The sequence below is a fragment of the Juglans microcarpa x Juglans regia genome, chromosome 8S (genome assembly GCF_004785595.1).
Source record: "Juglans microcarpa x Juglans regia isolate MS1-56 chromosome 8S, Jm3101_v1.0, whole genome shotgun sequence".
Taxonomy (NCBI): Eukaryota; Viridiplantae; Streptophyta; class Magnoliopsida; order Fagales; family Juglandaceae; genus Juglans; species Juglans microcarpa x Juglans regia.
The window spans coordinates 1534304-1560948 of NC_054609.1; the positions used below are offsets into that span (position 1 = coordinate 1534304).

Consider the following 26645-nt stretch of genomic DNA (forward strand, 5'->3'; position numbering starts at 1 on the left):
GTCAATATTTGGAGAGGAACATGGATGGATACGGTTCATCTTGATCAAAAAGATATAAATGCCAATTATCAATATTTTAGATATCCTAAATCAATAATATTGGTATGTATTAGTGAATTTATTCTTTTATATAATATTTAAAAATCTCAAGAAACATATATCTCCTATTAAAGTTCTACATGAAGTTCTCTCTCTCAACGTGGGCTACATGAAGGGTGGAAGAGCGAAACCTCCAGGAAAGAACTCCTTGGAAAAGTTTGGAATTGTAATAAGGTTTTGATTCGTCAAAGTCGTCAAAGTCTTCCAAGTTTCTAGTGCAGATCAATGAAGAACATGAGTAGGAAACATCCTCATTTTCAGACATTTTTTAGCTACTAGGATAATAAAATTGTGAGTGCTCTTGGCTAGCTAGGTAAATATATCAATACATTTAAAATTTTTTTTTAATTATTAAATAAAAAAATTAATAATAATTTTGATCAACAATCAAATAAAAATATCAAAAGAAGTTGTTTCCCTCGTATAGAAATACGCAATTATATATTATTATCTCTTTGAATTTTTCATAGAGTTTTTCTATCCATCTCCTTAAAATATTGATATTAATTTTTAGAATTTAATTAATATAATTTTTTTTCTTTTAATTAATCATTCAAAATTTTAAATTTATATTAAATTAATCATCATATTCTCTATAATAATAAAAAATTATTATTTAAAAATATAAACAAAAATCAAATTTAGCGAATAACAATTATAACATAACAAGAAAGAATATTTCTTTTCCATATTACCGAGGCAAAACGAAAATGAAAATGGTACTATTTTGTCAGTCAAAGTTAATGGGCATGAGATCATGCTAAGTTGCTTCACATTAGGGTTGGGCTCCGACTTCGGTCGGAGTCCTCGTTTCCGACCTCCAACTCCGACAAGAGTCGGAGCCAAATTGGAGCTCCGACTCCGACTCTGAACTGGAGTCGGAGCTCCGACATAAGATCGAAACTCAACGTGCGCTCGACGTGGCGCTCGAGCGGAACTCTTCCAGAGAGGTTCGCTCGACTTCCACTCGACATGTCGCTCGAGTGAACCTCTCTGCTCGACATGTCGCTCGAGCATAACTCTTCCAGAGAGGTTCATTCAACTTCTGCTCGAGCCAATGTTCAATACAACGTGCGCTCGACACCTCACTCCAGCGCAAGTGTTCAATAAAAAAAATTTCTGAGTCAAAATCGGAGCTTCTTGGAGCTCTGACTCCGACTTCGAATAGATATTCAGAACTACTCCGAATTCTGATGGAGTCGGAGTCGGAACGGAAGTCGGACGAAGTCGAAATTTTCAGAATTTTGCACACCCCTACCACACAGTAGAAGAAGCAGTGGGAATCCATAGTTAGGGACGGCGTACATTGAAAATTAGACATCTAATTGAAGATGAATAATTTCTCAAGAAAACATAAAACATGCTTTTTAATCAATTAGTTAAAAGGGCATATTGATGTTAAATTTAACCACTGCTCTTACCCGTTCTTTAAATGGAGCAAGTTAAGAGGCAACGATAAAGAAAATCTTCTATTCACCATATTTTAGATATGAAATAATAAGATAATAAATATTTTTTTTAATCTTTTTAATATTTCTTTCTCTTGTGAAATAGATTTTCTTAAATTATTATCTGAATATAGAAAATAAATTAAATAATCTTAAATAATCTATTTAATATTTAATATTCTTTCTCTATCTCGAATATAGAAAATAATCTTTTGGTAAGATAATCGGTCGACAATTGCCGAAGCAGATAAATTCAATATTTCTTTCTTTTGTGAAATAGATTTTCTTAAATTATTATCTGAACGCTAGGACTTCAAATGGAAGAAAATATATAAAAAGGTCATGTAACATTTTTTGTTGTCAGGATAAATCTTCCGGGTAGCATAAAAATGATAAGGAGTTTGCTGCACATCAGCTACTATTCACCTTCACACTCCACACTTAAAAATTAAAAACTTGCATCTTGCACTCCACACTTATTGTTCTTGATGACGTTGATACCGAAATACAATTACAAATGTTAGCAGGAAACCGTGAATGGTTTGGCCCTGGAAGCAGAATCATTATAACCACCACAAATAGATATTTGTTGGCAAGACATGGAGTGCAAGATGTATGCTTGGCTAAACAACTGAATGAGTCCGATGCTCTACAGCTCTTTATTTGGAAAGCCTTCGGCAAACCGAATTGTGGAAAGGAGTTTTTGGATCTTAGCAAGGATTTCGTAAATTATGCCAAGGGCCTGCCTTCAACTATTAAAAACTTGGGTTGCTCTCTGTATGGGAAGAGCATAGAGCAATGGATAGTTGAGCTGGATAACCTAAAAGCAGAAGCTGTTGATAGAAACAGTGAGGATGCAGATAGATTCAACTTTGATGGACTTTGGGATACAGAGAAAGAGCTATTTTTAGATATTGGATGTTTCTTCAATGGGGAGGACAAGGATCGAGTTGTAGATATACTAGATAATTCTAGTTGCTTCCCAAACATAGGTATAGAGGTTCTCAAGGAAAAATCTTTCATTACCATTGCAGGGAAAAAATTATGGATGCATGATTCACTACGAAAGGTGGGTTGGGAAATTGTTAGTAATGAATCCCCTATGGAGGCTGGAAGACGTAGTCGGTTGTGGCTTTGTGAGGATGTCCTCAACGTGCTAAAGAACAATAAAGTAAGGGAATTATAAGTATTGTAGAATCAAACTTAAAAAAGTATTTGCTTTTAGCATATTTGGCAAACTTTTCAGATATTTTCCTCACCAACTTAATTGCATGTTCTTGATTGATTGTCAGGGAACAAATGTAGTTGAAAGCATAGTGCTAGACTCACTTCTACAAAAGGAAGAGTTGAATGCCGAAGCCTTCTTAGAAATGAAGAGGTTAAGATTGCTTAAAATCTGCAATGTGCTCCTTCCTCACGGCCTCGATTATCTTTCTAACGAGTTACTTGTCATTGAATGGCATGGATATCCTTTGACATCCTTGCCAAGGAGTTTCCAACCCAATAACCTTGTCGAACTCATTATGCGTTGCAGCCACATTAAGCAACTACCGAAGGGGTTTGTTAGTGTGAGTTTTTTTTTTTGTTATCTTCGCAGATATCTTCAATATTATACACTTATATTGAGTTCTTAACTGCTTAATTTCTATATTTACTGATTGTTTTGCAACAGAATTTATACAGTTTAAAACTCATCGACCTTAGTGACTGTCAAAACTTCAACGAGATTTCTATTTTCAATGGATTTCCAAATCTTGAGAGGTTGATCCTTCAACGTTGTACAAGCCTGTGCAAGATTGATCCATCTATTAGAGCTCTGAATCGGCTTATTCTATTAGATCTGGAAGGTTGCAAATGTCTTTATAGCCTTCCACCCGAGATCAACTTTGAATCTCTTGAAACTTTGATCTTATCTGGCTGTTCAGCACTCAAGAAATTCCCAGAGATTGGACAAAACATGACACGTTTGTCAAAGCTTTATTTGGATGGGAGTGCTGTTGAAAAACTACCATTATCATTCAAGCATCTAAGTGGCCTGACTTTATTGATCCTCCGAGACTGCAAAAACTTTTCGGCTTTTCCAGACATCATTTGTTCTGTGACATCTCTTCAAACGCTCAATTTATCAGGATTTGAGTGTCGACCAACTAGATCATGGCATTCGCTTGGACGCTCTTATAGTTTGTCCTCAGTTCGTGTCACTGCCACTTATCCTCAAATAATTTCTTTTTTGATCCTATTTTTCGTAATATTGCCACATGGACATCTCAGTTTGCTTGTCTGTGCTACGCTTATTTTATGGGCATATTTCTTCTTCGCTGCCCAACTTCCTGAGATAGAGCCCATCAACTTCTTGTTGCCAAGGTCATTCTCAAGGTTGAGCTCTTTGGTCTCTCTAGATTTAAGTGATTGCAACTTGTTGGACGGAGCACTCCCTGATGATCTTGATCGCTTATCTTCACTGCATTCTCTAAATTTGAGCGGAAACAATTTTACACGGCTGCCGGAGAGAATTTCTGAGCTTCCTAAGCTTAAAATTCTTAATTTGGATAAATGTGGGAGGCTTCAATCAATTCCTAAACTTCCTTTATGCATACAATTTGTAATGGCACGAGAATGTGCTTCATTGGAAAATTATTCAAGTCAAGGTATGGTGTGGACTTCAGGCGAAGAGGGATTTATCACTTCTTGATATCTCTTTTCATCTGCTTCCTGTGAGGATGCATGCATGGGCGTTGGAGGAGGTTTGAAACCTAATCTTGTTTCATATTTTAGACAGAGACTTTCCGACAATGTTCGAAATCTACTTTCCAATGCACACTTGCTGGACATGATCTACGTCGAATTAGACTCTGTCGACAAAGTTCCATTTGAGATTGATATTTTGGAAGAAACATTAGATTTTTTCTAGGATTAATGTCGTGAATATTATTTATTCATTTATTTTTCCAAGACAGAATTATAGTGATGGTGTGGCAATAATTTGTGTAAGAAAAGAAAAAGAACAGAATTTTCTCAGAATGCATATGATGATGATTGCTACAAGTACTACTGGGATTGGTTATAAAACAAAATTACTGGGATTGGTTCATGTCTTGGACATTTACATGGAATTGATCAAACAACTAAGTGTTTGGATCGAAAAAGGGAAAATTACATAAAACCATTAACTCTCACCATTCTTAAAAATATTTTTACATTCAACTCCACGATTTGGTCACCTTCCCAAGTCATATGCCAGTTTTCTGCACCTGCTCTGGTTCCGACTTCCGTATCGTGCTCTCTAGAGAATGAAAAACGAGTTGGCGTCCCCTTCCCTCTGCCAGATGCCTTTGGGAATTGTTCAGATGACATTCCATGAATTTTCATGGCCTTGATGAAGGAGGTCTTAAGAAATCCTAAAATTATTCTCGCTCAAATTCTGTACAAACTCAGCCATATCTGTATCATACAGTATACGCGCACCACAGGCTTTAATCTCAACATCTGGACTGTGGGTTGTAATTGAAGGGCTAATGCAGTTGCGTTCATCTAAATTGTCCCTAAACCTCTCATGGGACAGATATAGCCAAAGTCCAAACGAACCTGCATGGAATCTATCTTTGGGAATGCTAAAGACTTGAGGGCAATCTACAAGACCTCCATCCATGTCCAAACGAAGTCTGAACTTGTGGAAATATGGATCCTGACTAGGAGAAATGCTGCTGATCAAATCTTTGTGGACTACAAAAATAGCACACAACACAATTCCTTTCCAACTACTATTTTCATACAAATCAGGAGGTATCCGGATCAGTACAGATGACCCATATTTCTGATGGCTGAACCACTTCGGAATTTCTGTTTGAGGCAAAATGCTTTGAAGTCCTTGGCTTTGATGAATTTTCTCCTGCAAAATATTGAAATTAAGTAAAAATATTTTCAGTGTGGGTATATACTTGTGAGTGTTCGCAAGTGTACGGGCATGTAAGAGAGAGAGGGAGAGAGAGAGAGAAACCTCCATGTATCTTTGCCATAGTGGTCGGACTTGTGAATCAAGCAAGAAAACCTCGCCTACTTTGCATTCTTCATCATCGGCTAGGCTGAGACAATTAATAAAAGTGAATCCAGTTTCACCAGAAGTCCACACAACCACTTGACCAGAATAATTTTCCAGTGAAGTACATTCTCGTGCCATCACCAACTGTGTACTTATGGGAAGATTTTGCAATGATTTAAGCTTGGTACAATTATCCAAGCAAAGAAATTTGAGCTTAGAAAGCTGTGAAATGCTATTGGGCAGGCATATAAAGCCATTTCTGCTCAAATTTAGAGACTGTAAAGAAGATAAGCGACTAAGATCATCAGGGAATGCTCCATCCAATAGATTGCAGTCACTTAAATCTAGAGACACCACAGAGCTTAACCATGAGAACGACCTTGGCAACAATAAGTTAATGGGTTTTGACTCATGTTGTCGGGCAACACATAAAAAATGTGTCCATAAAATAAGTTCAACACAGGTGAGGATGCGGAGATATGTGTTTGGCAGTATCAAATAGTATAGGACAGAAAAAGAAATTAGTTGTACAAAGTTGAGACGGACATCAATTGGAGATAAAATGGGAGAAAGTCCAAGTGGATGCCCTGATTTAGTTGGTTGACACCTGCACCCTGAAAGAATAAGAGATTTAAGAGATGCCAAACCAAAAAGGACTCTCGGAAAACTCAAAAGGCTTTTACAATCTTGAAGATTCAATAGAACTAGATTAGTTAGATGCTCAATTGATGATGGTAATTCTTCTATGGCAGTCCCATCCAAATAAAGCTTTGACAAGTATATCATATTTTGTCCTATCTCTGGAAACTTTTTGAGTCTTGAACAGCCAGATAGAATTAAAATTTCAAGAGATTTCAAGTTGATCTTGTGTGGAAAGCTTCTAAGACATTTGCAATCCCTCAAATTTAATAGAATAAGCCTTTCAAGAGCTCCAACAGATGGGTCAACCTTTTCCAATCTTGTGCAGCCTTGAAGAATCAGCTTCTCAAGATTTGGGAAACCAGTGAAATCAGGAGTCAGGATTAAGTTTCGAGAGTCACTAAGGTCAAGGAGTTTCAGCCTTTTTAAATTCTGTGATAAAATAGAAAAATAAAGAGAGGAAAATCAATAGTCTAAGAACTTATTTAAAAAAAAAAAAAAATACAACAACATAATTAAAAATCTTACAGTAAATCCCATTGGTAGCTGCTCAAAGCGGCTGCGAGGCATTATGAGCTCAACAAGTTTGACTGGTTGAAAACCCCTTGGTATGGATCTCAAAGGATATGCATACCATTCCATAAGATGTAACTCGTTAGAAAGATAACTGAGGCCCAGTGGAAGGTGCACATTGTAGATTCTAAGCAATCTCAGATTTGTCATCATCGAGAATGCTTCAGGCTTCAAGCATTCTTGTTGATGTGGATATGAGTTTAGCATCATGCCTTCAACTGAAGCCGTTCCCTAGTAACCAAGAGCAATGAATCAGTGTAGAGAAAGTATATGAACACTTTAGAAGAATCTTTATGGCCATAATATTGTTACACTTACTGTATTATCCATTAGTACTTTAAAGACGTCGTCACAAAGCCATAACCTACTGCGTTCTCCTGGATTCTGTGGGGATTGACAACGAATAATTTCCCAACCCACTCTCTGTAGTAAATCATGTATCCACAATTTTCTCTCTAAAATGGTTATTAGAGATTTGTCAATGAGATTTTCCATATCAATTTTCGGGTAGCAACCAGAACCTTCTAGTATATCAGCTACTCTTTTTTTCTCCTCCCCATTGAAGAAGCAGGCAATATCTAAAAATAGTTTTTTCTCCGTATCCCCCAGAGCATCAAAACTGATTTGAAGTGTGTTCTGAATAACTTTGTCAGGAAATTCTTTTAGCCTATCCCAAGCACTTTCCCATAGCTTTCTTTCTTTTCCCAACAGGGAGGATCCCAAAACTGTAAGAGCTAGAGGATGCCCATCAGCATAACTTATAAACCCCTCGCATAGATCTAGAAGGCCTTTTTCACAATGGGGTTTGTGGAAGGCTTCTTGACAAAAGAGTTGTAGAGCATCACATTCATTCAATTTCTCAGCCATGTACACATTTTGTACTCCATGTATTTTCAATAGCTGTCTGTGTTTAGTGGTTATGATAATTCTACTCCCTGAGCCAAACCAATTATGGTTCCCTGCTAATGTTTTTAATTGTACTATATTATCCACATCATCAAGAACCAGAAGAACCTTTTTGTAACGCAATCTCTTAATTGTCTCATCGATTCCTGTACACACATATGCTTTATCTTTTTCACTCTTTAACTTCATATCAATGAGGAGTTGTTGCTGCAATGTAGCTAAACCATGTTTTTCGTGCTCCATTCTAACATTGTTGAGAAAGCTGCTAGCTTGAAATTGACTACGGATCCTTTTAAAAACAGCTTGTGCAAGCGTTGTCTTACCCATCCCACTCATCCCGCATATTCCTATAAAGCGAACATCATTCAAAGTCATATCCAGATGCAATTTTATTTTCTCAACTCGGGAGTCCATTCCAACAAGGTTGTCCTCATCAACACCTGAGAGTGTACCATCCAAATCACGGGATATCTTTCCAACAATGGTTTGGATGTGCATTGACTCGGACCTGTCAGAAAGAACCATAATCTTTTGGGGGATCAAAGAAAACCAAAGACACGTGCAAATTTTGATGTTCTACTTTTTCATCTCAAGGCAAACAGGTCTGAAATTGCATATAACAACATAGTCCAGCTTGTTTTGGCTGTGTACCGAAGAAAATAAATTAATTCTTGGATGTTATGTGTACATATTGATGCTGACTTGAAGAAGTAGAAATTAATGTATTATTCAAAATGCATTCTGTTTTATTGTTAAAAGTTATAAAAAGAAATTAAACTTGGATTTCAGTAGTTAATTGAAACCTAGATATCAGCCACTATAAATTATAAAATGGCAGGTAGAATGCAAGTTACAATAATGGCCAAAAACCACTTTTACTTGGGAGATACTAGGCAGCAGATTATAAGGTGCAACAGGGGAGGTGGAATACTTAAAATCCAACGATCCCTGCGTAAACTACCAAGCAAAAAGATTATTAGCAGTGACCTTTAAGCACAACTACTCTGGTCTATAGGGCTAATTTTGTTCATCTACTTTTCTTTTCTTTTCCTTCGGGAGAATGAAAAAAAGAAAAGAAAAAAGACTCGGTAGAAGAAGATGATTAAACCTTATCCATCCTTTAGGGAGTATCCGGAGTGATTGGCCACTTTTTTCAAAACATCTCTCCACGCTCGCACCTCCTTTATGTTTTCTTTGAAACGTTTGTCATGCTCTACAAAGGCATCTGCAAAAGTCTCCCTCTGATGCCGAACATTGCTTGGATCCACATGATAGAAGATGGGAAAAAATTTCATCCGTCTCTCTTCCACGCGTTCAACAATCTTTACAAGTTCTTGCAAGCAAGATGTGGAAGATGCATAGTTTCTTGACAAGACGACGACTGCGATTCTCGATTTCTTGATTGCACATATGAGTTCAGGCGAAATGGGTTTCCCTATTTCGAGTTCTTCATCGTCCTTAAAGGTGACAACCCCTTTCTCGACCAAGGCCTCGTATAGACGTTCAGTAAAAGTATAACGAGTGTCTTCACCTCTGAAACTGAGGAAAACTTCATATTCCCATGGGGATTCGGAGATAGGAGAGGAAAGATCAGACGATGAGGGGACAATCTGAACATTGCTGGCGGAATCCATTGGACACTCTGCTAAGCCTAAAGTATAGAGATTTGATTCTATAACAATGTTTTAGCGCGTGACCGAAATTCACGGTAATCCTTGAAGTCCCCAAGCTGCAGGTTTAGTAGTCAACTGCACCTCTTGATAGAGCTTCCCGGGAAAGTGGTCTACAACTTCCGAACAGAGGGACGAAATTGAGCGATTCTCCGTTTGCACGTAAGAAATCATTATTAATTTATTAGATGGACAATGGTGTGCACACAAAGTGTAAATAGTTTATTGATAAAAAAAAAAAAAAAAGAAAAAAAAAAGAAGCTTTTTTAGAGTATTTTTTTAAATCTCTCTAACTTTTATTAAATAAAATTAAATTCATTAATAATCACTTTCTTAATTATTAAAAATATAAAAAAAATTAAAATATATGATTGGACGAAACATTTGAAAGGATACTAACATTTTCCTTATTAGATTATCATATATTGAATCAGCTTATCTTAATGAGTTAATAATTAGATCGCGTTTGGATAGTAAAAATCTTTTGTCTCATTTCATCTCATCATTATAATTTTTTTAAATTTTTATATAAAATATAATAAATAATTCAACTTTTTCAAATATTAAAATAATAATATTATTAAAAAATAATATTTTATTTAATTTTCAACTTTTATTACAACTCATCTCATCTCAACTTACTATCCAATCGAGTTTTCGTAGATATTCCTTCTTTTTTCCTATTTTTTATTGTTTCGAGTTAAGTGTTATCACGAGAATTAAAAGTTTAACTAAATTAGTACGAAATGGTTTATGACTTTTAGATCAATAATTCGATCTTTTTTTTTTTAAAGAATTAGGACTACATGTTCAAGAATGGTCCATCTCTAATTTTATTAAAAAATCCTTCACTTGTAATAGAAGAATACCGTAAAACAACACTAAATCCATTATGCAATAATCCAATAAAGCCATAAATCCTATTGCAAATTCTAAACAAAACCAAAAACGGAAGCAATTATCTTCGTCTTAGATACGAGAAATTATTTTTATCGACTCTTAAAAGACCTCTAATCTCCCTCGAAAGGTCAAGTACATAGTAATATGTGGAATTGTACCCCTTTGCACTAAGGTTCGCCAGGCTATCAGCAGTAGCATTACATTCTCTGTAAATCTGATGACAGGTGAAAGTAATAGTGTTATTGCATAGTAGAAACTATGAGTTCAAGTCACGGAATAGTTGTAAAATGTTATGATATTGGGTGTTAAGGTTTAATCAAATTAGAATCTAATACTGTCAAGACTTTTAATTCAATAGTTGGGTTTTTGAGATGAGAAAATCTATTTATCATCTTAACTTTCATCATCCTCTCATCATCTCATGATATGTTATTAAATGATAAGTTTACAAGTGAAATATAATAAATAATTTCTAATCATTTAATGTCACATTATAGGATGATGAAAATATGATGAAAGTTGGGATGATGAGTAGTATTACTCGTCACCCTAACTCTCATTTGGTTGTTTTTACAACTCATCTCATCTCATCTCATCATTATAATTTTTCTAAATTTATATCAAAATAAAATAAATAATTTATTTTTTTCAAATCTTAAATCAATAATAATATTAAAAAATATTTTTAATAATAATTTATTTTATTTTTAATTTTTATCTCAATTCTCTGTCTCATCTATAAAAATAAATGCAATTAAATGTTGCTTGAAAAAGTCAAAAGGTTTTAGTAACGAAGTACCAATAATGGCAATCCCATCCAAGTAAAGCTTTCAACTAATACAGATGAAGATATCTAATCTAGAGGTATATGGTATAGTAGTTTTAGCTATCCAAATATAATATTTGATTTTTAAGTTTTTAAAACATTCATTTAAATATTTAAACAATGTCAAAACTGATGTAAATATGAATAGTGCGTGAACAGTATATAAACATTAAAAACTGGCATGAACAATATGTAAATAGTACATAAACAGTATAAAATTCAGGTATTCTATAAATACTATAGAATTTGCACCTTTTTCAAATCTCAGAAATTAAAATTAACTCATCTCATTTCACTAATTAAACATATATTTTTTTATAAATCATCTCATATTATTTTAATACTATTTAAAATATCCCATCTGAATTATCTATCTAAACGGGGCCTAATCTCTGGAAATTTATTTTGTTTTGAACAACCAGATAATATAAAGCAGCAAAGAAATATAGGAAATTCAATACGGAAGAAGCTAAAACAAATAATGAGGTTGAAAAAACTCGCGACAGAAAACTGATCTGACAAGGATTCCAAAAGATATTCATCCCAGTACTCCAGTAGGCAGGAGGCGTAACTCACTAGTCTTTGATTTTTCATATTTGAAAAGGCTTTTGCATTAAAGTGCTTATAATTGTAGTATTTCAAGGTTTTTGTTAGATCCGTTGCAATACCGTCTGTCATGAACCAGAGATATGCTAGCTACATTTGCGTTATATTTCAGTAAAGATCAATCAATATTAGAATATAGAGGTCCTTGAGGAATAATATAAAATCTGAAATAAAGTTTCACCCACTCAATATATAATATCTCTAATTTGGTACGTGTAGCTTTTGTGTACTGATAAGAAGTGTGATTGTTGTGTGTTGACTGAATGTAACACTTATCTGTCACTTTGATTTTTTATAATGTGCGTCTTTCTATTTATTACTCGGCTCAATATGTCATTGTATCGCTTACAATCTTAATGTCTTACACCAAAAAGCTTGGAACAACCCATTCGTATATTTCCTCTTCATATTCTGAATCTGAAACCAAGGAGCTTATAGAGGAAAAGACACCCGCAATACTTTTACCAACCATCTATATCACGCTTTGGCTGATAAAGGGATTCGCACCTTTAAGGTTGAAACAATTGGGATTGGAAAACCCATTTCCCCAGAACTCTTGCTTGCAATTGAGAATTCGAGCGTGGCAGTGGTCGTGTTGTCAAAAAATTTTGCGTTTTCCGTATGGTGCTTACAAGAACTTGCAAGAATTATTGAATGCATGAAAGAGAGGAAGATTAGAGTTTTGCCCATTTTCTACCATGTGAATCCTAGTGATGTGCGACATCAGAGGGGATTTTTGGCTCAGGCCTTTGCCAAACATGAGATAAGTTTTGAGGACTTTGAGAAGGTGCGAATGTGGAGAAATGCTTTGAGAGAAGTGGGTAATCACTTCGGATTCCATTTACAGGATGGGTAACAATTACTAATCCTCTTTTAGTCATTTTCTTCGTCTTAACTGCAAAATGGGCTTTCATTTATGTTATTGTAAGTGATTCAAAGTAGTCGTAAGTTCCCTTCTTTCTCTTAGCTAAAAAGGTACGTGTTCCATCACCACAAAAGCATGATTTAATTTATGGACTTTTAAAGGTTTCATAGTCTAAAGGTAGTAGATATTACTAGATTTAGTTCGGAGACAAAGTTCAGATAATTATATATATATATATATATAAAGTTTTCATCCAATTTACATGTCCACGTGCTTGTATTTTGTCGCACCCGCCATTGTGAGACCAGTGAGAGACTCCTTGACGTTCTTTCCCCAGTCTTGTCCGCGGTTCCTCTTGGTCATGTGTTTGTGGCAGCTCTGGGCACACCGCGGGGAGAGGAAACTTATTACCTGCCAGAAGGGTGGCAAGCCAGCTTCTCGAGCATGCCATCGTGGCCCCAAGGAACTCGTTGCGTGCCACAAGGGGGATGTACTAGCTTCCCGAGCACGCTGTTGTGGGAACCCCATGGCGGTAACAGAGAATGCCGACTAGTTTGGTTGCTAGCTGCCGGTGGCTCCATGAGCTCAGGGGTGGCTGGGCAAGACGTTGCTCTTCGTGAATGACTTGACGGGATTGTTAAGATGTGTTTTATAACCGCTAGGACAGACCACACCCTGAACCTGTAAAATAAATAAAATAGGATGGTCGGGTGTGTTTGGGGCATGTCCGATACCCAAGTAAAAGACATTTTCTGTGGGAGAACTAGAGAGAAGAGAGAGAGAGAGAGAGAGAGAGAGAGAGTTAGGAATGCATACATAGTTATATCCTTCATTTGTCATCTTTACGCTACTTATATCCTCCCTGTTGGAGTCTTGTCAACTCAGATTGCCATATCGCTGCATTAAATGCGGCAATTCTTTGTCGGCAATAGGATCTTCAGTCAGGATCTCATCCTCGCGCTCCATGCCAGGGCATTTAATGTGACACAACCTTTTGCCCATTACTTGGATGGGGATGCGCCGTCGCTTATACCCATCTAGGCCTTCTTCCCATGATAGTGGGCTAGGTTCGATTATCCCAATTCCTGGGCCTTAAAGCATTACAAACATAGGCCAAGTATTTTAAGGGATAGTACTGGTCCGCTTCTACCTCTCGCTTAGACATGTATGTTGTGCATGATTCATTCAGGATATTAGACTATATTACCTTGGAGATCCCGAGACCCCGCCAGGGGGCCGTGGACTCGAAGGGGTTTGCCAAGAAAGCTTTCTATGATATTCTCGAACGGGTTGCGACTTCCTTTCTACCGCCCTGTTCTAGACATTCTAGACTTCGTTGGGTTAGTCTCGGCACAACTCCACCCTAATGCGTGGAAGATATTGATGTTTTGATGTGAGGCAAATGCAGGGTATATTCAATCTTTGAAGGCCATCTTACTTTGTTTCGAAGCGGTATCCGGGTTGAAGATTAATCTTGCTAAGACGGAGATGGTTGCGGTTGGTGATGTAAACAATATCAGAGGGTTGGCTGACATATTGGGTTGTGTGGTTTCTTCATTGCCCTTGAAGTACCTTGGACTTCCATTGGGGGCTTCCTTCAAAGCTAAGACATTTTGGGAGGTGGTGCTGGAAAAATTTGAGCAGAGTCTGGCCAGGTGGAAAATGTTGTATTTATCTAAAATGGGGCATATCACTCTTATCAAGAGTACTTTATCCAACCTTCCCACATACTACTTATCTTTATTTTCTCTTCCCGCTAGCATTGCAACTAGAATGGAGAAAATTCAATGGGACTTTTTATGGAGTGGAATAAGAGATGAATTTAAATTCCACTTGGTGGGGTGGGACAAGGTATGTTCTCCTTTGAGGGATGGTGGCTTGGGGGTTAGGAATGTGAGGGATTTTAATAAGGCCTTGTTAGGTAAATGGTTGTGGCAACTATGAGAGGGGTGCCTTATGGAAAGGGGTGACCGACATGAAGTTTGGTAGTGAGCAGGGGGGTTGGTGTTCTAAAGAAGGTAGGGGGTCTTATGGAGTGGAGCTATGGAAGTATATACGAAAAGGTTGGTGCTCCTTTGCTAGTAATACTCGGTTGTGTTTGGGGGATGGGAGTATGATTAGCTTTTGAAAGGATGTGTGGGTGGGAGACACGGCTTTGAAGGATGCTAATCCCATAATTTTCAGTATTGCAAGCAAGAAGGAAGCTATGGTGGTTGATTTGTGGGTAATTAACCAAGGTTCACAGGAGTGGAATATTAGCCTTACTCGGGATGCGCATGATTGGGAAGTGACTGGTTTGGTGGAGTTTCTGAACTTGCTGTACATCACTCTTATTGCGGCCATAATTGAAGATTCGCTGGAATGGAGACCCTCTAGGAAAGGAAGTTCTCGGTACGCTCCTTCTATGACTCTATTACTACGTAACAAAGGCATAATTTTCCATGGAAGACCATATGGAGGAGTAAAGCACCAACCAAAACTGCATTCTTTGTCTGGACAACAACTCTAGGTAAGATTATGACCATAGATAATTTTAGACGACATGGCCTTATCATCACAGATTGGTGCTGTTTGTGTAGAAATAGTAGTGAAACGGCGAGCCATCTACTCTTACACTGTGATTTTACTTGAGATATTTGGAATTACTTCTTCAGTAGAATGGGAATAGCTTGGATAATGCCGAGTAGGGTGGTGGAACTGTTAGCAAGCTGGAGAGGGATCATTATAACACCACAGATCGTGGCCGTGTGGAAGATGACTCCCATATGTATTTTTTGATATATTTGGTGTGAAAGAAACAAGAGGCTTTTTGAGGATCATGAGCACTCCTTGGAAGAGTTTAGCAATTTTTTCTAGAAGATTTTGTTTTTATGGGCCATTACTCTAGATTTGAATGGCCTTAGCTTCCATGATTTCCTTGTAACTGTTTCTAGTTCTTAAATATATGCATTCACATGTATACTTCCAGTGTACCTGTGCTATGCCTATTTTCTTTATCAATGAAATAATTTATTACTTACAAAAAAAAAGATATGTTTTGCTACGTCATTTGGCGCATGGTGCTGGGTGCCAAGGATGAGAAATATCCTGACCTAACAGCTAGGAAGTTCTTCTACATCTATCATATTCAGGGTCGTGAGGACAATGTGTGTAGTTTTAGGTCCCAATCCAAATTTGGGATGGACCGCACTGAATAGCGATTCTCCCGCTTCAACAATTGGTTCAAGAAGTTCTTCTTTGTGTCGAGATGGGGTTGGAAGTTTCCAAGAGTTCCCTATCCGAGCCTTGTGGGGAGTCGTCCCTGACGACAAAAATTTCACAATAAATTTGTCCACCCTCAAGCATGCTCGCATTAGGAGGGTTTACGCCTAGGTAAAAGGGAATTAGGAGGATGTTTGGAGTGAGGCCCTACTAACCAAGGCAAACATCGAACAGTTTGTGGTGATGCTTGACCAGCTGAGCGTTTTTTACTGCAATTTCCTGAGGGAGACATTTGTTTTTCGCAATGAGAAAAGGCATCATAGTTCGGTTGTAGGGGAGAAGGAAAAAATGGGCCTCGTCGAGACCATGCGTGGGTTGTCAAACTCCACTGGTAGCCTAGGGGAAAGGGCTTCTACCCTAGAAGCTTGAGCCAAACCCTACGGGCTCAGCCTGTCATACCAATTGGGGCACTTCATTGCAGCCCATCCTCCCCATACGAAATTGAAGCCATCATGGAGTAAGGAGAGGCCGATTTTCCAGTGGCAATGGGAGTCAACTGCCCAACTTCCAACCCGAGGTGCGCTTCGATATAGCAATAGGTTCTTGCTCCGATCCCGCCAAGTGGTCAAGATTGGCTCACGGTGTCTGACTAGGAGGAGCGAGAGCTTGACATGTCCTTTATTGCGACCTTTCTAGACCCTATTCCAGTAGGTTCAGTCGCTGTCAGCGTCCCCTTAGAGAGTACGAATGGGACATTCTCGACTGTGGCCACACTCGAGGCAGCGGGAGGGGGGGAGAGACTTCCCATTCACTCCCCTCGACACCATTTGAATGCAAGACCCCCAGTTTTCACTCAATCATCAAAATTCATCCTGAGGCGATCGAGATGATCTCCTACTTCCAGACCTAGATGGGGGAACAACTTCTTCATCTTACTCCTCTTCCTACGCTCATCCAAGGCAGGGACAACGCAGAAATAGGCGAAGGCAGAAGCTTTGACTGAAATAGGCAAAGGCAAACGAAGGCGCATTGGAATCCTCAAGCTGGCGGTGTAAACATTGAGGGTGTGGTAGAGCCTTCAGCTGAAGAGCCATTCAGCACGGGGGTGTTGGAACTCCCGGTTGTAGGGGAGGCCTGCGACAGTCAGCACATGGGTCCCCCAGGGAGGGGGACAAGTCACCACGAGATTTTTCAGAATCGATCCGGGCGGAAGCCGTTTGTGACACAGCTGGCCTGCTCCGAGGGCTCTTGTCTCTAGTAAGCTTCTTTCACAGGTTGTTCCTTTTCTTATTTTTCTATCTCTCTTTTTATTTTTAACCGTTATGTTGCCTTAGTGCTTCAGTGGATCGATCACCTGGCGGCCTAGATTGTTGATAGGAGGGCCGACTTGGAATGGGAGGTTCGTGGGCTATAGGCATTCGTGGCTCAAACCCATGAAGAAGTGCTTGAGGCTCAAACAGAGAGAAACAATTCAGTGGAAGCTTTCATCGATGTGTTTCGGTGGTGTTGGAAGGAGCAAAGGGGCTCTCGCCTTCGCGAAAGGGTTGCTCGCCTCAGGCGTGAGCGGATCGATAGGGATGTAGAGATAGCTCATTTTCGTCTTGAGGTCAAGACGCTTGGTAAGGAGCGAGACACTATTGAGAGAGGTTGTCCCGCTCGACAGTCGAGCTGGCGGAGTTAAAAGAGTGCTGCTGAGAGCAGGACGGAGCTGTCTGAGAGGTTAACAAATCCCTCTAAGACTTGGAACTGCAGCGTGTGTGAGAGCTTGGGGAGCGACAACAGCTTAAGGAGAAAGTAAGATCTCAGGATTGGTTGCCCACGAGATTTAACGACTCCCTCAAGCGAAGCACTCGGGACCCTAAGATTCGAGCTAGCGTCAGCCAAAGGCGAGATTGTCGCCCATGATCTTCGGGTTGCTTCCATGGAGGCCAAGTTGATCTTTGCTTAGGAAGACCTAAGGCGGATCTTTCCTAAGATAACGACGGTTAGGACTATCTAGAACAAGGCTTAGGGCTACAGTTATCAGGACGGCTTGGAAAAGACGCGAGACTTTGTTCTTGAGAACCTTGAGGTCAACCTTCTTGAACTCCACCTGAAGACCCTGCATCTCGATAGTTCCTCACTCCAGTTCCTTGATTTCTTAGGGTGTGACTTGATGCCTAATGCTTTCTAGCCCCCGGCTCCTTATCCCTGACTTGTTAATAATGGTTGTATACATGCTTTTCTTTATTATTTTATACCACTGCTATTTCTGCTAGCCCACCCTGGCACAGGGAACTTAGTACTTTGTAGAACTCCAAACGCATAATGAATGCCATTCTTGACATTTTCTATTATTGTGTACTCTCTCTCCCTTTTAGTACTTTGAGAACACATATTTATTATTATTTTTTATTGTTTGTTGCCTATTGTTGTTTTTGCAATTTCAATGTTCTTCACCCCAGTCCGACTTAGGGCTCGATTAAGTCTCCTTCACCACGGTGTGTTTCTCGCAAGTGAATGTGCTACCCACTGGTGCTCAGCACAAGTGTGGGTCTCTTATCGAGTCAGCTGCGGGCATTAGGCGCATGCTAAACGTATTGTCAAGAGGTGGTTCTGACCCCGTTGGCTGGCAAGGAGAGAGTGAGACACTTGGTAGAGGTGTTTCCTCCTATATCTCCAAGGTGCAAGCGTGGAGCATCAACTTAGATGGTCAGCCGAGAGATAGACTCAACCGTGCTGGGTGGCGATGAGAGACTTGGACACATGGGAGAGTTGTTCCCTCCAATATCGCCTAGGTGTGAGCACGACGCATAAGCTTAGATGGCCAGGCGAGAGATGAACTTGACTACACTAGGTGGTGAGGAGAGACTGGAATACTTGGGAGAGTTGTTCTCTCCTACATTACCGAGGTGCAAGCGTGAAGCATCAGCTTAGATGGTTAGGCGAGAGATGGACTCAACTGTGCTGGGTGGCGAGGAGAGACTAGGACACTTAAGAGAGGTGTTTCCTCCTATATCAATGAGGTGCGAGTATGGGGCATCGACTTAGATGGCCAGACAGGAGATGGACTTGATCGCGTTAGGTGGTGAGGAGAGATTGTGACACTTGGGAGAGGTGTTCCCTCCTATATCGTCGAGGTGCGAGCGCGAAGCATTGGCTTGCATGGTCAGGCGAGAGATGGACTTGATTGCTCTAGGTGGCAAGGAAAGACTATGACACTTGGGAGAGATTTTCCCTTCTATATTGCTGAGGTGCGAGTGCGGAGCATCGGCTTAGATGGTTCCGACCTCGTCGGGTGGCGAAGAGAGATTAAGACACTTGGGAGAGATGTTCCCTCCTATATTGCTGAGTTGCGAGTGTAGAGCATTGGCTTAGATGGTTTCGACCTCGCCGGGTGGCAAGGAGAGACCGAGACACTTTGGAGAAGCGTTCCCTCCTATATTGCTGAGGTGCGAGCACGGAGCATTGACTTAGATAGTTCCTAGGACATGTTAGTAGTATGGAAATGATTGAACATTTTTATAGAAAGATCAGAGTTACACGACTAGATGAGAATGTCTCCCTATTGGTGAAATATTCATACAAAATACTTCATGAGATGTTCCACATCCACAGCTCGACAACTCCTTCCTTTTAGCATCCTTGAGCCAATAGGCCCTTCCCATTTTGGACCGAGCTTCCTTTCTTTGTGGGAGGTTAGTCTCGTCTCCTTAAGCACTAGATCCCCTTCTTTGAAGGACAGCAGTCGAACTCTTCAGTTAGGGCTGTAATCGAGCTGAGCTGAGCTGAGCCGGTCTTTTGCTTAACGAGCTTGGCTCGACTAAAAAAACTCAAGCTCAAACTTGAGATTTTTATTTAATCTTTGTTCGAGCTCGACTCGATAGCTAAACTCCCAATTCGAGCTTGAGCTCGAGCTCGACCCAAAAATAAGCTCGAGTCAGCTCCAGTTGTTTATTTTTTATTTTCATAAGATTTAATAATTATTAAATTATACAAATAATAAATAATAAATCTAATATTGAATTTGTACAACTAACAAGTAGAACTCTATTGAATTATAAGATTTTAAAAATTTATAAATAATTAATATGTAACTAGTTGATATTTATCCATAATAATAATATATTATATGCCTGCCTGAATTATTAACACATACACATACACACAATCTAGAAGCACCGCCCTCTACTGCCTTTACAGAGATGCCGGTGAGGGGTTCTCAGCCTCCTCGCGGCGCCGTCCTCCATCGAGATTTTATTTAGGCAGGAATGGCACCCATTCGGGACTTCACAGTCCCATTGTGCTGTCCCGTCTAGCTCCTTGCACAGCAGCGTGTAGTGACATGGCCACCACTCACAGTGGTTCCACCATATACGGTGGTTCCTCAACCTCAACCACACGGTTCCACCAGAGTTGTTATCGGGATTTTTTTTTTTTTTTTTTATTACCAACACGCATCAATGTAAACAATGCGTAATATTTGAAATACACTCAATCAAAACAGATGCAAGTAATCGTAATAGGAGAAATAGATACAAAGCCGAAATATATTAATAGTTGTCAGTGCATCATAATTTCATATTACACAAAATCAATCGTTATAAAATTTTCCTTAGATTGTAAAATCAATATTTTTAATCTTTCACAGAATGATAAAATCATAATATATGAAAGCACATGTTTACTGTAAATTTCATTGAGATCATAAAAATCTATAACCTGAAGCTCTGATACCACATATTAGATATTTTAACATGAACATTAATAGATGGATCTTTGATTTTGTATGATCCACAATAATAAACAATAATATTAAAAGACGTACATTTCTACATCTGTTTGATGAAGAAATGAATCTGGCTATGAGAGAAGGATCACCCTAGCAACTTGGCCTCACTAGTATCTCCCGATGGCTAAAGGCACTCTAATGTTGTAGATGAGAACCCTTTAACCCCTCAGTCCTATTTATAGATTTCTGGCCATCATGAAATCTAAGTCTTTGAGTCAGACTATAATTAGAGATAAGAGTTAATCTTATCTCGTAGGAGTTTAAATCCCATTATAACTCTAACAACTATTTAAAACTCTATCAGATATGGGTGAGTGGGACATAGAGTTCAAATAGAACTCTTAAAACTTAGACATGTACTTCTCTATATTTGTGTAATTAAGACCAGTACAAACTTACGGTATTCTCGCTTAGTACTTGGCGAATATCATCACGATGCCACAAATTATAAATCCACAATTTTTTCCTTGAAATAGTGATAAGAGCTTTGTCCACAAGAGTCTATATTAATGTTTGGATAGCAGCAGGAACCCTGTAGTATATCTACTATTCTCTCTCTTTCCTCCTCATTGAAAAAGCATGCTATATCTGACCAAATGGGTTTTCCGATTTGTGCTTTTTCTCTTATTCTTTGTTCTCAGGATGTAGTAGCAATGCTAGATATTGAGTATGTAAATCTTCGTGCATACTTTTTGTAAAATATAGATTTTTTTAAGTGGATCTTAAAGAAAATAAGTTGTTTTGAAAAGAAAATAAGTAAAACTTACATAGTTTAAAGCTGCACAAATCATTTCTATTACAGATCAATAAAATTGAAAATTCAGGGGTCATTTTTGGTATGCACTGATCATTACACAAATTATGATATATATGCGCACTGATTTGGTATGCACTAGGATATGACTGTACTGAGATCATCATCTGGCCATCTCAGTATCTGCCCAGACACGAATTCAAATTAATTTGGTGATTAGTCGATACAGTTTCATTGTGTTTAAGCTTGATCCACTTTTTTGCGAAGGATTGAATATTTTATATTCGTTTTTAATCTGGGAGATTGTGAATTTGATAAATCTGTAGAGATTTAGGGGTCATTGTTTTGTGGGTATAGGGTTATTTCGCAAATAAATGCTCAGTTGGGCACAAATTTGATTGTCACCGGCCTGGGAATGATCGTTAATATGGAAATGAATTGTCAAAATGGGTAATTTGGATCGGGCTAAGGCAGACATTTTTTTATCCGTGGAAATGGCAATGGAAACATTTTAATAGCCTATCGAATTTGGATTATAGACAGTGCAATGGTTGGTGCTAATCTCTGTCTTTGTGTCTACGGATGGTTTGAGTGATTTAGAATAAGTATATAGACTAAATCCCAAGGGGTTGGCCTAAGTGGTGAAGGCTTTGGTCTTGGGCTATCATTCCCCTTAAGGTTTAAAGTTCAACACCTCATGGGTATAAACAATTTTTTGGAGCCACACCGTCGACTGAAAAGTCAACGATTTAACCAGTTTCGTATAGGGAAACTTTCAAGATTGAGATATACAGGACCGAAGTTTACTCTACAATGGTGGGTCCGCCAAAGATTTAACCAGTTCTGTGTAGAAAAAATTTCGAGGATGTGGTGCATGAGACCGGGATTTACTCTCCAAAGTTGGGTCCAAATTCCCGACATAAAAAAAAAGAGGAGGAAAAGAAAAAGTATATAGAGTAGTTGAATAGCCTAACACTCCCCCCTCAATTGCTGAAGGCCTTTGTGACTTCCATATATCGACAAATCACACCAAGCTCTGGTTCGTAAAAGAGTTTCATTTTGGTGCCGCTCTAGTTCATAATCTCTGTTTAGAACAATTTTGCAATCCTTGAGTTGTCCTGTCTCTATTGAAGTTAGTGGCCCGAGTCATTAGTGTGTTCCATGTAGCCCGTGCTTTAAACTGGATGCTGTCTTGATGATCGCTCTTTGATTTGGAACAGTGGATTTTGTTGCATTTGGTCTGTCTGATAGCCCTTAAGAGTCTAACAAGCAAGCTTCAAGCTGCACTGGCTCTTTATGTTTATGCTAATGGAATTATGGATTTCATAAAATTTATCCTTGCCAATAGGGTAAAGAATTGTTCTTAAATTATGCACATATTTCTCCTGTTGTTCGATCCCACTTCTGGAGCAACTGGGGTTAATTTACGAACTTTTCTGAGCCTCTCTCTCTCTCTCTCTCTCTCTCTCAAGTTGACTGGGGCTAATCTGGCACTTTCGTGAGAAAGTTACTGGTTCTTTGGGGGACCCTTCTTGTATCACTGATCTCCACTATGATTAGTATATGTCACAAAATTTTAAAAATTGTTTCGTACCGGCCGCTGCGGCCGATATTTGCCGTACCGGCCATTGGGCCGGTACAGATACTATCTGTATTTCATACCGGCTTAAATACCGGCCGGTACCGGCCGTTTCGGCCTAAATTTCGGCCTGTACCGGCCGATATTTCGGCCTTCATTTTTTTTTTCCATTTTTTCAAACTACAAGTTCATTTTTTGACCCCCAATTTAGACTAGACTATTTATAATTTATATATATGTATGTATTTATATATAATTTATTCATATATAAACTATTATTTTAGAATATAATTATTATATATATTTATATATATAATTTATTCATATATCGACTATCCCGAAACGGTACACTAAACGGTACCGGTATCGAAATATTTCGTTCCAGTGCCTTGACCGGTACGTCATCCAGTACGGTATTCAAAACATTGATACGTCACCTTCAACTCGAGTTTTCCGCTGTTCCTTTAGGTTACAATATGAATTTTCTTTTGAAAAATATGTTTTTTAATGAATTTGCTTTTTTTGTACTGGGTTTGGTAGAAATACAGAAATAGTTGATATTTAAAGTTGATTATTTTTAGGTTTACAATCTGGGTTTGATAGTTTGAGTTGAGAAGTTTACGAAGTTTTCTAATAGCATTGCTTGTTTGTCAGTATTTGGTGGTTCTGAGTTCCCCAATACAAGGATACGACTATGCCTTTAAAGAAATTGATATATGATCACATGGTGGACCTCCTTCTTCTTATTATTTTCAACTAATGTTGATTGGTTTCTCCCAAATTGATCCCAGTGCCTTTAAAATATTTTTTGTATGATTTTTTATATTATATACTTTATATATAATATATATACTTATATAAAATAATTTTGTATTATATGATAAATTACTAATTAATATAATATTAAATTTAAAAATCATATATAAATAACTATATATTATTACTATAGTCTGTAATACAATTATAATATATATTATAATATACTATAATATATTATCACTATATTATTATATACTATAATATATATAACTATAATATATATACTATATAATATACCGGAAAAATCGGACCGAACCGGACCAGAACCGGTAAAATCGAAAGTACCAATTTAGGAGTGTAACCGGTTTGGTATCGGTTCTTCAAATCTCAAAACCGGTATATATTGGTTCGGTTTTAAAATATATCCAAAATTAGATCGAACCGGACCCGTTACACCCCTAGTAGTGAAGGGGGGTGCTGTGGCGTGAAGACTGAAGAAAATAGTTTAGTCTTTTACGAGTTCTAACTTTTGAAGTAGTGTAGTTAGTTTTTTTATTTTTAGTTTTTAGGTTTGTGGGTAAAATCATAATTTTGAGTCCCTTAACGGGTCAAAACGGGTCGTTAATGGGTCAAAGTGGATCGAAACGTTATTGACCCATTAAACAATCGTATTTTAACGGGTCAACCCATTTTGACTTGAACCTGTTAATATAAAACCCAAACTCGCTAATTTGGTGTCGTGTTGATATTGAGTTCACGAGTCGTGTAACATATTGCCACCCCTAGAGAGACCAACTGTTGTTATCCTTGCACGGTAATTATTCTTCCTCTTGCAATTGGTTTTGTTAAGTTCAATATGATCTGAACGCATAGGTAGTTTTGCCATCCACTCCCATCCTCTTAGGCCACCACATCCTTCACCCTTCCAATAGTATTATCAATTTGTTCCCACAATCTCACGTCACATGCCAAAGGTAAATTGTATACTTGTACCCAAAAAATCTACTGCTCAAATCTCACCTTCTGTGGTTGGTAAATTCGTCAAACAGATTAAGGACAAACAAATTGTTATCAAACAACCATGGTTTCCCTTCCCATACTCTTTGTTTACTTGCTTGGGTTGCAAATGTAACCACGGAAATATTTCTCCTCACCTCCTAAAATGTTGCTGGCTTGCTTACTCTCTATACCTTTACCTTTTTCGACTCATAGTCTCCTTTCCAATCTTCCTCTCAATTAATATCTTCCCCACCAAGCCCTTGTCTCCCTTCTATTTCAACTCATTCGAGATTGCATCGTCCACCTTAATAGTCGTATACTCCTCCATCAATTGCAAATTGTCCCACTTATCTTCTAGCTTCTCCATCCTGCCACCATGGCTTGCCGAAGTGACTGATGACTTCACCCAATAGGACTAGGGAGTAACCATTTTTCTTTACCTCCTTCTCAAGAAATACGATAGAGAGAAGAGTTAAGACATCTCTTAAATATTTATAATTCTCATATCCTCTATAAAATGTTCTAAAATTTCTATATACATATAAATGCTTCTCACTTTTTTTCTTATAGTCCCAAATTTTTGTATAATTTCTATATATCATTATTCATGATCTATTTTCTATGATGTAGCCCCTCCAAAATTAAATTAAAGTTCAATTTATGAGAAATAATAAACTTTTCATTAATTTGTATTCCAAAGTATTTTAATATTATACAATATTAGGCTTCTTAATACAGAACCCAAAGTGAAATAATTCAAGAAAACTATTTAAGTTTGATAATCTATATGAAAAATAATTGAGAAGTTTTATCCCCTAGACTTCATCAAGCAAGAAAAAATTTATTAAAGAACTCAATTGTAATATTATATGCTAAAATATCTCCATTTAACATTAAACTTGATAAATAAGCTGCAATATATTCTATCACAAATATTAATTGGTTTTGAACTTCCTATCACATTCTGATCATAAATTAATATACATGTATGGACTGTCTCATAAATTAATGTCTTCTATGAAGTTAAAAGTTGTCTTGACTGTCTTATTTTTCTCATTTAGCTAGTCATCTAAAATGAAATGAGAGATAAATTCCTCTAAAATAAATCAGATGAAAGACATTCTCTTTTGATTTTTGAACATTATAACGCACATATGATAGCAGTATGATAGCACCCCCAACGCGGGTGCCTGTGGCACTTATAACGTTTTGGTTTTTAACGTCCAGCTATCCATGCGATCAGGTTAAAAAGCAAAAGGCTCATAGCCTAGTTGATTTTTAAAAAGTCAAAATAACTAAAACTAGGAAGACGATAAGTAATACAAATTCAGTATTTTTTTTTCGTGTTAGTTATCCTTAACAATGGAAATGATGCATTTTAACAGACACAATGCAATAAGTCATACCGATGCAAAGCATAGGTCATATCAACTATGTATTTCTAGCAAACCCAGTACTAAAAAAGCAAATTCATTAAAAAACATATTTTTCAAAAGAAAATTCATATTGTAACCTAAAGGAACATCGCAAAACTCGAGTTGAAGGTGACATATACTAATCATAGTGGAGAGCGGTGATACAAGAAGGGTCCCCCAAAGAACCAGTCAACTTTCTCACGAAAGTGACAGATTAGCCCCACTCAACTTGAGAGTAGGGGTGTCAAATTGTGTTAACAGGTCGTGTTCATGTCGTGTCAAGACATATATATTATACTATATAGGTCAATCCTAACCCGACCCGTTAAGCTTATCGTGTCAAAATCTCAAACCCTAACACAACCCAATAACATAACGGGTTGTGTCGTGTCAACCCGTTTTGACGTATTTATGTAAATGGATTGAAACAAACCCAAAGTTAACCACTTTAATCTAGTTAAGTTAAACATAATTTTATATAAAGGTTAAAATCACAATATCTATAAAAAAATATAAAATTAACTACAAATCCAAAATTACAATCTAAACAATAAACATATCGAAATTAAAATCTCAACAATTTTATTTTTTAGGTA

The 26645-nt window shown here is 37.8% G+C and overlaps 2 protein-coding genes and 1 long non-coding RNA gene across 6 annotated transcripts; 1 reads left to right on the plus strand and 2 right to left on the minus strand.

Moving 5' to 3' along the window:
• Nucleotides 1-299: 299 nt before the first annotated feature.
• On the minus strand, nt 300-26424 carry LOC121243977. The gene is made up of 3 exons (XR_005936355.1): nt 26279-26424; nt 14291-14301; nt 300-311 (listed from the first exon to the last, which is right to left on the minus strand). It is a non-coding gene; the product is annotated as an uncharacterized LOC121243977 (long non-coding RNA).
• Nucleotides 2029-4400, plus strand: LOC121243974 (disease resistance protein RUN1-like). Its single transcript, XM_041142032.1, has 3 exons — nt 2029-2718; nt 2840-3115; nt 3220-4400. Exons 1-3 carry the CDS (start codon nt 2065-2067, stop codon nt 4237-4239), a joined length of 1950 nt encoding a protein of 649 aa, XP_040997966.1. The 5' UTR covers nt 2029-2064; the 3' UTR covers nt 4240-4400.
• Nucleotides 4711-9549, minus strand: LOC121243971 (disease resistance protein RUN1-like). 4 transcript variants are annotated; one of them, XR_005936352.1, is made up of 6 exons: nt 8818-9549; nt 8096-8212; nt 7117-8017; nt 6754-7029; nt 4860-6657; nt 4711-4823 (listed from the first exon to the last, which is right to left on the minus strand). XR_005936352.1 is itself a non-coding variant. In XM_041142029.1 (6 exons), the coding sequence occupies exons 1-6, from the start codon at nt 9336-9338 to the stop codon at nt 4936-4938; spliced, it is 3429 nt and encodes a 1142-aa protein (XP_040997963.1). In that variant the 5' UTR covers nt 9339-9549; the 3' UTR covers nt 4711-4935. The 4 variants fall into 4 exon arrangements, 3 of the variants coding, with proteins under 3 accessions (XP_040997963.1, XP_040997962.1, XP_040997964.1); XM_041142029.1 differs by having other exon boundaries at nt 4711-5436; nt 5545-6657; XM_041142030.1 differs by lacking the exon at nt 4711-4823 and having other exon boundaries at nt 5891-6200; nt 6535-6657.
• Nucleotides 26425-26645: the final 221 nt, after the last annotated feature.